Below are 12,296 nucleotides of genomic sequence, written 5' to 3'. Positions count from 1 at the left end.
AGAGTATTGGGAGAATAAGATTTATTTACACTAAATTGATATATTAAGAGAAAAATGACTGCAAAAAATTGACAAATAAGTTTGAATATTTATCTTACTCTACAGTAATTATTGAAGCGTTTAAAATTCATGTTTATGTTAATTCATATATTAGTAATATGACCTATAATGGATATTAACAATCAAATAGTCGATATAGATTTATAATTATTTTTTCAGTTTTGTAAATTTGATTATATTTAATTTTAAAAACATGAATTATTTGAGAAAAATTTGGTTGTGGTTTAACTTGCACCACTTTTTTTTATTCTTAGTTCAATTTGAGGCGATAATGCAATCTATATTTTTATTGATTGATTACCTCAATTTAGCACAATATTTATAATCTCAGTAATGTTATAAAAGCTCATCTGTCTATATCATCGTTCAAATTGCGTCATAATATATTGTCAAACACAATTTCGGACCAATCCAATTTACTATCTAAATATTGCCAAATGATAAAAGACATTTTCATATATGCGATAAAAATGGGTTAGCTTTCAGTTTATCATATTTCATAAAAAATCGCTAACATCTTGTTCAGTTTTAAGATTTAAAATAAATACAAAATAATAGTGGTATATTTATTATGAAGGTGCGGACAATTAAAAAAAAAAAAACTACATCAAAAATAATTGATACTTTTATCAGATATAGAAGTTATTTCTAATAATTGATATAGTTAATAAAGTGATTATTGAACTATTTTACAAAAATGTTTTAATACGTGCAATGTATGGAAGATCAAATTATTCATTCTTCAGCACGCTTGTTGGTAAGTAAAGTATTAAGGAATATTATAAGTTGAATCCAAATTAGTTTCATAATATACAACAACTAATAAGATTTAGGTTTATAAGTTACTGAAGTTTAGGTTTAAAAAATAAATTTTGAACTGTATTCATTTTTAGACGTAATTATTTGATGTTGTACGAATATGTCTAATTCTATTCTAAAACTATTCTTTACTTGAATTTTGAAAATGCAAATTTTCTTTTCTATGTACCTGTATACACAGTGCAGCTTCCTTATAAATCTAAATATACTCATTGTATGGAAAGTATAATTTATCATTCATTTTTAGTATTCATTTAAATTTTCATTTCATCGACATATGTATTTTATATATGTTGGTTACAGCTGTTGTTATTAATTTATTTTGCAATAGCTTTGGCGTTGAATACTAATCACTTAACGCTGCCAAAGCCTGAAATTTACATCATGCAAAAAGCATGCTAATGACTGATGATCAGCATGCTAACATAAAATTGATAGAAATTTATAACAAGACACATGTACAATATATTCACACATGTACAAATGTGATTGCAAGTGAACTTTGAGTAAATATTGTTTTTATTTTTTCATAAATAATCAATATAAGTTAAAATTTATGTAAATTGCATAAAAATATTATTTGTAGATAGTAGTGTCTATATGTTCTCTATGAGGTGACCACTTATTTCAATGCTAATATATTTGGTTATATATTGTCCACTTATATATGTAATCAAAGGAGTGCTAAAAGATTTGTTCGAAAACAAAAGCTGCCATTGTCCTTGTGTCGTGCGAAGATTTCTTTCCTATTGGCTCAAGTTTGTAAAAACTGCTCGACGTGCTGTTTCTTTCTTATAAAAGTTTCTTTTTTCGCATTGTCATGATTTTCGTGTTATTTTCACATAAGTATTATGAATCAAAACATAAAATATATGTGGCTGTATTGGAAAAGTTATAAAAAAGGTTTTGCGGTAGTAGCCAATACTAATTATATTTAGAAAAACTTGTATATAGATTTTTTTAAAATTTACTTGTAGGTTGTGAAGAAAGTTTCTGGCTTTGCGATATTTAAAAGCTTTGCGATGGTTGAAAGCTCTGAAAAAAAACTCTAAAACACAACCAAAAAAACTTATAAAATGGTTGAAAGCTCTGAAAAAATTTCTAAAACACAACCAAAAAAACTTATAAAATGGTTGAAAGCTCTGAAAAAGCTCTAAAACACAACTAAAAAACTTATAAAATGGTTGAATGCTCGCAATAAAGCTCTAAAACACAACAAAAAAACTTATAAAATGGTTGAAAGCTCTGAGAAATGCTCTAAAACACAACCAAAAAAACTTATAAAATGGTTGAAAGCTTTGAAAAAAGCTCTAAAACACAACCAAAAAAACACTTTGGAAGTTTGATATTATCAATAGTTGACGCGTATAAATGGTTTTTGGGTCTTATCACAAGTTATTGAGAAAAACATGATACTAAGATTTTAGGTTTAAATAATTAGCTTGAGTATATAACAGAAATAACATGAAATACTAAGATTTTGACACTTCACAAATGATTTGCACAAAGAAATTTATTAATTTCTATTACATTTTATGATGTTATTATCCATTTCGGTTTTCAAAAATTTCAAGATTTCAGTTTATTTCATTTTAAAAATTCAATTATTTCGACTGGAAGTTGTTTCATTGTCACTTTAGCAAAATATTTCATTTTATAGCCTGATTTACAGCGCATTTGAGCATACGTACCCAAACACGATAAAATCTTTATTAGTGAGTTTCTCTCAAATATTTACGTGCATGGCATAATCTTGAAAATACCTATGCTTTAAAATGATGTTGTTTATTTTAAGAGACTATATAATCTTGAAGTTTGTCTATCGATTGAGAGAAGCTGTTTTATCTCTATTTCGAATATATTCTGCAAATAGAAAAATAACGAACAATATTTTAGTTGATCTGTAAGGAAGGGCGATAATGTTAGTGGTTTAATAATAAACGCACATTATTAGTGTATACTTTTAATCATACTTCTATCCAGTATAAAATTTTCTCGTTTTATCTATTTTAATTATTACATATTGTTTCAGGTTGATTGACTAACATGTATATTTTTAGTAATAATAAAGAATTTGATATTAATTTTTCAATATCGTCAAGATGTGCATTGTACACAATGGTGCTATGTTTTAATAATCTCGGTAATAAAATTTAAACAGTATCCTAATTGATCAGATTTTTTATGAAAAATAAAAGATATTATTGTTCAGCGGAAACATTAAATTCGCACTTGACAATTTTCATCTTTATTGCCATCATCTTATTGGCACATTTTAAAATCTCTATTATATTGACTTCCCATAACCTCGTCGCGGACACAATGTATGCTGTTAACAAAGGATAGCTTTATAACATTTTCATTTACGTCAGCGCTCTATATATTTTTATAGACCATAGATTTTCACCTAATGTTCTTTCTAGAATCTTATTTCACGCGTAGTGTCCGGCGGTCTTTGTGATTCAATATCTACACCCTTTCACAGGTCGTCCGCAAAACGAAGTAAATTGTTGAAAGTTTTGCTTCTTCAGCTTTTCTCATATTATTCTGATATTCTTTCATGCTTTATTGCCAGAAAAGATCGTCTCAACCTAGTTTCGCAGGCTGCAATGTCCATTTTATTCAACTCTTGAATATGGACTTAAATGCAATTATAACTTTGAAGTTTAGTATATAAAGTTTTACAAATTTAATGGTGATAAGGAATAACTGAATACATAACATTACATTGTCAGCTCTTAAGAATATAGCAAAAGCATCTACATATTCAACAAGGAATTTTGAAAAAGACATCATGCTAATGATAATAATCATAATATGTGGTTTAATCTCATGTAAATTATATATTATATCTAGACAATTTGTAAATAATATTTGTAAAAATGACATACGAGTATAAAATATATAAATAATAGTTATGAAAAATATTAAATGATTAAATGATTTTTATTTGAAAAGGCACTGCAGATCAATAGTAGTCGGATTGAACTATTGATTCATTCCACAATTTTTGAGTGCATATGTGCAATTTTATGATATATGATCCTTTGTGAATGGTCGAATGGATTAATTGATATAATTAAATTCTTTTGATTTTATAAATTACTATAACACTTTTGAACTCTGTGTTAATTTGTATGATTTTATACCTTTATAGATTTATACACACACACTTATATCTAATATATATAAATATATATATATGTATATATATATATATATATATATATATATGTATGTATATTGTGTGTGTTTATATATAATGATGGTTACCAAACCCCAAATTTTAACAATGATTTTTTTATGAAAACGAAGTTTGCAATTGATTTATCATACAGATGTGACATTAGTAGATTTAATCTCTTGGAAGATAAGCTATTATTTTGCTTTTTTCCTTCAATTTGAAAATTAAGCATTTATATACAAAACGACATACTACCCACACAATTAAGATGGTTAAAAGTACAAGATCTCTCCACCGTATTATTCTTACATTGCATGACGAAATAGGATATGTACTTACCAAAAAGATGTAGCAATAAAATTGAATATAATTCGCTTATCTTGAAAACATACTTTTGATTTACTTATAAATATGAAGAATATTTATTATTAATTTTATTTTTGACGTTGTTTGCAATATGCTAATGTCAGTATTTTTTATTTTCAGAAAGCGCGGGGGAGGATGAAAACGAAGCCGCCGAGGATTGTGATGCTGACGATTGCGAAGATGACGACTTAGGCGAATCCTGTGAGACTGTGGACGGCGAACAATGGGATGCCAGCAAGGACGAAAACGATAGCTTGGCATCTTTGCCCATGAGGTCCACAGGCAAGTCATTACATGAGAAAAATACTAAATCAGTATCGTGGCAGCATTAAAAGATCTAAGATATAGTCAAATTTAATATATATATTGTTATTTAATCAATATACATATATTTAAAATACCATTGTGTGCGATTGAAAATATTTTTGCCGAATCGATGAGTTGCGAACGTTTGTTTCTTAATATTCGCCAGATATTATAAGAGTTTTTATTCTATTTTTTATTAAAAAATATTTTTTTTGTTAAATATGCCTAAACAAAAAGCTTGATTATCACTATTTTAAAACAAATAAATTGAGAAAAACTAATTGATGAAATTGTATTATTTAAGAAATATTACAATTTTATGGTTTTTATGTTATTTTGAAATTTAGAATTATTATATTTTTCTGCTAAATATACATAGATAAAGAGCTCTTGATAAAGTTGTGCTACCAAACGCATAAACATATTACAATTATTTGATTTAATACATACAGAAATATAATAATAATGTTTGATCAAATCTTTATTAAAGTTGACTGACCAATAAAAAAAACCATACTTGCAAATATAACATCGAAGTAGTAACAAAATTCTCTTTAATTTCATGTACTAAAGAATTGTGACTTCGCTGTGAATCTACTTCAAGCCTTTTTTTAATAATTATTATATTTTTCAGGTGAACTACGAATCAACATGGGTCCTCCAGGGCCACCCCGTAATTCGGGGTACCCGCAAAGCCTATTGGCGCCCACTGTTTATGGGGAAAAGCACGAGGACAGAAAAGTTAAGGTAAGAATACATGTTTAGATATAGCATACGGTTGTGTCTTTTATGTGTATCTCTAGCTAGATAGTATACATACAATAATAATAAACCCAGCACATTACTTTTGCGTTTATGTTTTATTGTCTTAATTAAATTTGGGTTTGTACAACGTGGCATTCTGTTTTAAAGGCCTACAATTAATCTGGAGAATAACTTTGAGATTTGTATCATAGCAAACTTAATATAACATAAAGATTAACATCTCTAAAACTCTCAGAAAATATTTAATAATATCTTTTTAAATTTTTTGTAGAATTTTATTTGAATACTATTTTTTTCATTTAAAATAATAAACGCAATTTCGGGAAATAAGAATGCCAAGCAAAATCCATTAGATAAACTATAATTGAAGTACTTCGTCAGAATTTTATTTTTAATATCCGTGACATCTGAAAAGCAATTTCAATTGGCATGCATAGTCATATTCATCGAGCTTCATAACATGAAATTGAATATGCATTCTAAAACGGGAAAATTATCAGTCAATTCCAGATAAAATCATATTTTTATTGTATATCCACCCACATACACATACTTCTATATGCATGTATTTTATTCATATAATACTACTTTATATGTACGAGAATATATGCATCATAAACAGTCGAAAATATAGAAAACATTCGAAAAATAAAGTTATTTATTTATGAAAAAATAACATATTATTTGACAATTCTACATTCATAAAAATTAGTCACAGAAGTCATGGTAGAAAAAAATCTAAGTTTTATTTTAACCGTTTCATAATAGTATCTTCATCTATCATAAGGTTATTTTTTATCTCAGATTTCGACAAATGAATTTAGCTCAGCAAATATAAATTACATAAAATCCTATGTAAAACATTACTTTAGTTTTAATTTTACCCAATTTTTTTTCGTAGATTTTTGCAGATATTTATTTACGATGAATAACATAGTTGCAGAAAAAACTAGTTTGCAACTTATTTTAACTTTAAAATAGTAGTAAATATTCAAGACAAAATAAATAACATATTTTTTAAGGTGTTACTTAAAAATATTATGTCTGCCATAACAATAAAAACGATAGTTTTTTGCATATAACGTGAGATTAACACTGGGAGCACCTCTGATACAACATCATTAATTTCTTTAGATATACTTTAGAAAACGGTTATGTTTTGGTGAATCTTAAAAAACTCCATTTTTTATAAAGTTTGTGCGGAGCATTGTTGGAAACTATAATAACATAATTTGTTTGACATGTCTTATACACACAACATGCATTCCCTTTATTAAACTTTTGTCAGTTGGTTTAAAGTTAAAACCATTGAGTTGTATTAGTTCTACAACTCCTGACGTTATGTTCTCTGAACATTGAAAAGTTTTGTTGCAAAATATTTTCACGGTTCTGTGTGGCTTGATTAAAAAGTTACTATTCGAATTGTGTGCATTGCAACTTCGGCATCAGAGAATTTGTTGTGTAATAACAACTGGATGTCTGCTTTGATTTGTTTTGTTGTATTTCAAAGCAAAGTTCTATATTATGATGCGCCATTTCATCGAATTGTTGTATAGTTTATTAAAAATCAAACCGATTCATTTTATAGCTTCGAGTATAATCCAATTGAATTTTATCGTCCATGAATTTCAACGGTTTATTTATATTAAATTATTATTGATATCTATGAAACTATCAGAGAAAAGATACTGCCTTTATCTAATCGTCTTATTCACCGCATAGACATTTGTTCTAATCTTCTAGATTTAAAATATTCTATAATCAGCTTATACATAATTAATTTGTTTTATAATGAAATTCATCATTTTACAAAAATAATACAAAAAATATAATACAAAAATATACTTTTTATTTGAAACAATTTATTATTCAGAAACATTATTTTTGAGCTTTTGCCCTGTGCTTTTTTGTATGATCTATAAATGAAAGTTATCAACTTTTGTTTGCATGCAATAGTCTTAGATAGCCAGCTAGCTCACGATTATTTAATTATATTATTATCATATATTAACGTAAAACATTTTACTTTATCAAATTTTTAAATGTTTGTTTTTTTTTCAAATTTATTGGTATAATTTTACGAAATACTACATAGCTTCTCATACTGTTTCCGCATAAAAGAGATTCCGAATGTCAATTACTTAAGAAATAATATTAAATTTATTCAGAATGAAATACTCGCTCTAAAATAAGTCCTTTTCTTTTGCAGTTGCTTATTTAGACTAAATAAATTCCTTCACAGCAATAAAAATGTGTCGATAAATATTGCTCTGCCTTAACTTATTATAGTCAGATTGAACATGACAGTTTAATACTGTTACTACGAGTGTATTGGACATTTAAAAATTGAAAACATATTTTTACGATAAATCTTCTATCGCATAACTTCCATGTTAGATAAAAGCAACACACTGTTCCTTATATCGGATTTTCATAAAGTGCTTGTGCTTTTACGTATAACTCAGATCTTTTCGATCTACCCTTCTGGATAGAATTCTATTGAGAAAATTCTATCCGTCCATCGATTATATAGCGACCACTATATTTTTACTGAGACAGGATACATTGTTCATGCACCATTGTTGAAAAAATACAAGAAGTTCAAAGCCTTTCACGGGTCAATTGCGTTTACCATTTGTTATGTTCGGGTAATGCAGAATATGTTTTCCCATATATCATGGAAAATGTTTGTTTGAAAGAGAATAAATGATGTGCGAATCGGATATCTTGCATAATAATAGAAGATTCAATTTTACATTTATCAATATATGCAATATCAATCATTTTACAGCTGTTTTCAGATACAATAATTTTTGCCACTATTTGTAATTGAAAGGAGTTAGAGAAGTAATCAAAACTTTAGTATTGCAACTGAAGACTCTATACGCTATTGCCGTTTTGGACATCTTGGTATCAAGCAGTGTTAATATGAATTTCACTTGAAAATATAGTTTCTCAAGACATTATTAAAAAATCTAATAATAATCCCATAACAAATTGAATGCACAGCCACTGGGTTATTGCCTATTTACCTTCGATTAACACTAGTTTAAAGACATCACCAAAGCTTATGAACACATAGTTGTGATTGCTGGTCAAAAAGTACACATAATCTTTATTTTAATCAACTCTTTTCCATAGCTTTTTGGATAAAAAATATCTTTCATTATTACATTAAACATTTTAAGCATGGTTTGACAACTTATTATACATACAAATAAATAGTGAAATATCTTTTCCTATTCTTGTTTATGGTTTTTGCGTTAAATTTTCTGTCGCTCTTTTACTTGTTTGACAAAACGATTATATCAGCAGTTTTCAACCTGTGGGGCGCCTGGCTGTTACAGGGGAGGGCGCGTACAGCACTTTTCAAAATACTATTTTCGAAAATAAACCAAAAGTTTTGACTTAACATAAAAAATAAACAAAAAAGAGTGAGGATCACACGCGATTGAAGTAAAACTTATTTGCTACTGTACAAAGTAGCAAATTTAAGTTAAGTAAAAACAAATACATCACATAACAATTTTGAATAATGTATATTAGTAATAAGGTAACACTCATTATGAACGAATTTATTAGTGCCAACCATTACACACATTAATATAATGATAAATTGTAAATTATATATTTATAATAGCATTAAAAATATCTAAATATTTAATAACAATAATGTAATTAAAGTCACATTTCAAATATGACATGATCGGTTTGTCATTGTAATTAGTATTTAGAAATAAACCTTCATTAGAGAAATGAAGTAATTGCTGATTAATAAATTCTATAATTTTTGTTTACACAGTGGATTATGTTAAACAACACCTAAACAAATATTTTTTTGCAACTTCACTCATCATGTAATAATCGTGTTTGAAGAACTTCATGTAATTAAAATTAACATACATTCATTGACTGCTTGTATTTTTTTACTTTTTCGCTGGCGTTATAATCGCACTCTTTGAACAGCTGTAATATCTGCTTTGCCTAAACGCGCCTTTGTCGCGCCTAAAGTAGTTTTAGTTCAATAAATAATTATATTTTATGCATATTTTTACATAATATTACATATTAATTTGTAGTCTGATAATATCAGTTAAGAATTCATTAAATGAAATTATTGAAAAAATTAAATGCGGCGCAACAATTAAAAAATAAATAAAAATTAAATAATTATATTTTATGCATATTTTTACATAATATTGCATATTAATTTGTAGTCTGATAATATCAGTTGAGTATATTTATGAAATAAAATTGTTCAAAAAATTAAGGAGACGCAACAATTTTTTTTAATAGAGCGGTGTTTAGGGCGCAGTGCAAGAAAGGTTTAAATGAAACAAATATAAAGTAACATGAAGCAAATTCAAATAATTGAGATTTTTTTCATAATAAATTCAACGTTCACTCAAAATCAAAGAATATAATACACTACTTCGTCATGCCTTTTCCATTTTATTGCTGATTCAAGTAATCATATATGCAATGATTATTCATTCTTTTTACTTTTTATATCATTGGTCTATATGTCATTGATATAATTTAATGATTAACTATGCAATTTCCCTGAGTTATGTATTTTCCAAATAATTTCTAAGGTACAAAATATCTACCACTAAAATGACATTTCCTTAAAGTATGTGTTTTCCAAATAATTTCTAAGATACGAAATACAACTAAAACTAGCTGTAAGTGGAATTCTGTCTTAAGGCAATTAGGGCATCGTGCCTTAAGGCAAATTGCTGGAACTTCCCGTACCCAAAATTATTATTTTTTTTAAAAACGATTAACATTTTTGAAAAAAAAAATTACTTCGAAAAAATTAGATTTTTGAAAAACTATAAATTTGATAAAAAATTACCATATTTTGAAAAAAAAAAATTTATTTGAAAAAAAAATGAATGTTTTCTTCATTTTGACATATTTTGGAAATTCTGAACTTTTTTTCAATGCAATCGTACTGCTTGAACTGCATAGAGACGAATTGTCACAGCGCAAGTGGCGCGCCGCCGCCTAACGCATAAGCATTGGTACGGAACCCATAGGAATGTTAACAAAATGTATACTTATTGTTAAAATTTCTATAAAATATCTGATAATTTGATGTGCATATGTCTAATGATCATTTTTGACCGCCAAATGGCTCATTTTTTTACTTTTTTCGTTAGATCTCCGAAACCGCTAGACCTGCCTTCATGAAAATTGGAACAATTCTTCATCTTGTCAATACAAGTAAAATGTTTTTTGAATTATTCAAATCGGACGCTCCGTTCTCTTAAAAACGGATGTACCGTTTCTGGCACTTTTTGCCCCGTATCTTTGGAACGGCTAGACCTGCCTTCGCCAAAAACTAATCAGCACGTCTTCTTATCAATACGAATCGAATGTTTTTTGAATTATTCAAATCGGTTCATCCGTGTTCCCGAAATCGTCGACGAAAATTTGTATCCGCACATACATACACACACATACATACATACACACACACACACACACACATACATCCATTTTTTCTAAGGTATCCCAAAATGTTCAGAAACCTCTGAAACGTAAAGATATATAAAAATTTTCATTTTCGATTTTTTTGCGATTACTATAACTTACCCTACGGGAAGTTAATAAAATAAATTCCTACTAAAGTGACAAATATTTTTCATTATTAATATAAATCAATAATAACTTACCAGATCTTTAAGAAGTATGAAAATAAATGTGAGTTGTTTGTTTTCCTCAGCGTCACAGCATTCACGGAATGATGGAGGAGGAGAATGTTGTTCGGCCACATCAGGAAATGGCACAGTTGTCGTTGGACGAGAAGAAGTTTTTGTTGGCGGTGGAACGAGGAGATGTGGCCAGCACGAGGAGGTAAGAGATAATTATTATATGTACAAAACAATACAGATTATAAAGAAAATAATAATCCCATATTATACTAAGTAAATGATTAAATTTAGTTATTCATTCAGAATTTAACGAAGGACCAATTTGAATTATTATATCAAGAATTTATAAACTTTCCGAAGGAAAAATTTATGTCGGAAAGAATCGACGTGTTACTTTAATATTTACCATCAAAGTTAATTTTTTTTTATTTCTCATAACTAATCTGAACCTTTGGTTCAATGAGGTTCTTTGCTGTTGGGTACATGGCATTTAGAAATGCTCCCTGTGAGGAATTTCCTTACCTTGCTTGTCAATTTATTAAATCTTGCGGTCACTTTGCTTTCAGTCTTCTGATGGGAACTTGTTTTTGCAAAAACAACAAAGAACTTTTATTAGTGTGTTTGGATGGTATGCGCTTTTTTGATGATATTTCATGCTTCACTCTTCGATAATCTCCTGTACAGTTAAAAATATAACGTGCCTTTTGTCTACGTTTTTTCAAAAACAGTTGTAAAATTTGAAAGCTATTCAAAACTCGTTAACAGCAATTGGCAGAGCTACTTTTTCCGATAAAGATAAGCGCAATTTTTTCACTACATGATTTAGCAAAAAAATGCTGGACCGATTTCTGGCATAGATCGGCCAGTCCATTATTTCGTAATTAATTGCTGATTTTTTTAACGATTTTAGTTAAACTTGTTGAGGTTAGTAGAATTCATGGCCTAGACAATATTAGAATACGATGTGTTCATATGTTTATTAAACAATATTAGACTACGACTTAGAATTAGAAACTAGACAATATTAGAATAGGATGGTCCATAGTGTTAGAAAACATAGTAAAATATTATGGGTCTACGACAAGTGTTTAGTTATAAAAATTCAGTAAATTTGCAATAATAGGCCGTGACATAAT

General features: G+C 27.8%; 2 protein-coding genes across 2 annotated transcripts in view; both read left to right on the top strand.

Moving 5' to 3' along the window:
• The window catches only part of LOC113371013, a 54,809-nt gene extending 50,108 nt beyond the window's left edge, over window positions 1–4,701 (top strand). Inside the window, exon 4 of the mRNA XM_026611667.1 lies at window positions 4,550–4,701. Within this exon, the coding sequence (XP_026467452.1) occupies window positions 4,550–4,621 (72 nt within the window). The 3' untranslated portion in view covers window positions 4,622–4,701. The remainder of the gene's footprint in view (window positions 1–4,549) is intronic.
• A 671-nt stretch (window positions 4,702–5,372) lies between these two features.
• The window catches only part of LOC113371012 (transient receptor potential-gamma protein), a 228,335-nt gene continuing 221,411 nt past the window's right edge, over window positions 5,373–12,296 (top strand). Inside the window, exons 1-2 of the mRNA XM_026611666.1 lie at window positions 5,373–5,482; window positions 11,232–11,362. Of these exons, the coding sequence (XP_026467451.1) occupies window positions 5,387–5,482; window positions 11,232–11,362 (227 nt within the window). The 5' untranslated portion in view covers window positions 5,373–5,386. The remainder of the gene's footprint in view (window positions 5,483–11,231; window positions 11,363–12,296) is intronic.

This window comes from Ctenocephalides felis, unplaced genomic scaffold (genome assembly GCF_003426905.1).
Source record: "Ctenocephalides felis isolate EL2017-DRISC unplaced genomic scaffold, ASM342690v1 CF-g0.4_SCAFFOLD_01492, whole genome shotgun sequence".
NCBI lineage: Eukaryota > Metazoa > Arthropoda > Insecta > Siphonaptera > Pulicidae > Ctenocephalides > Ctenocephalides felis.
This window is presented reverse-complemented; position numbering and strand designations above follow the sequence as displayed.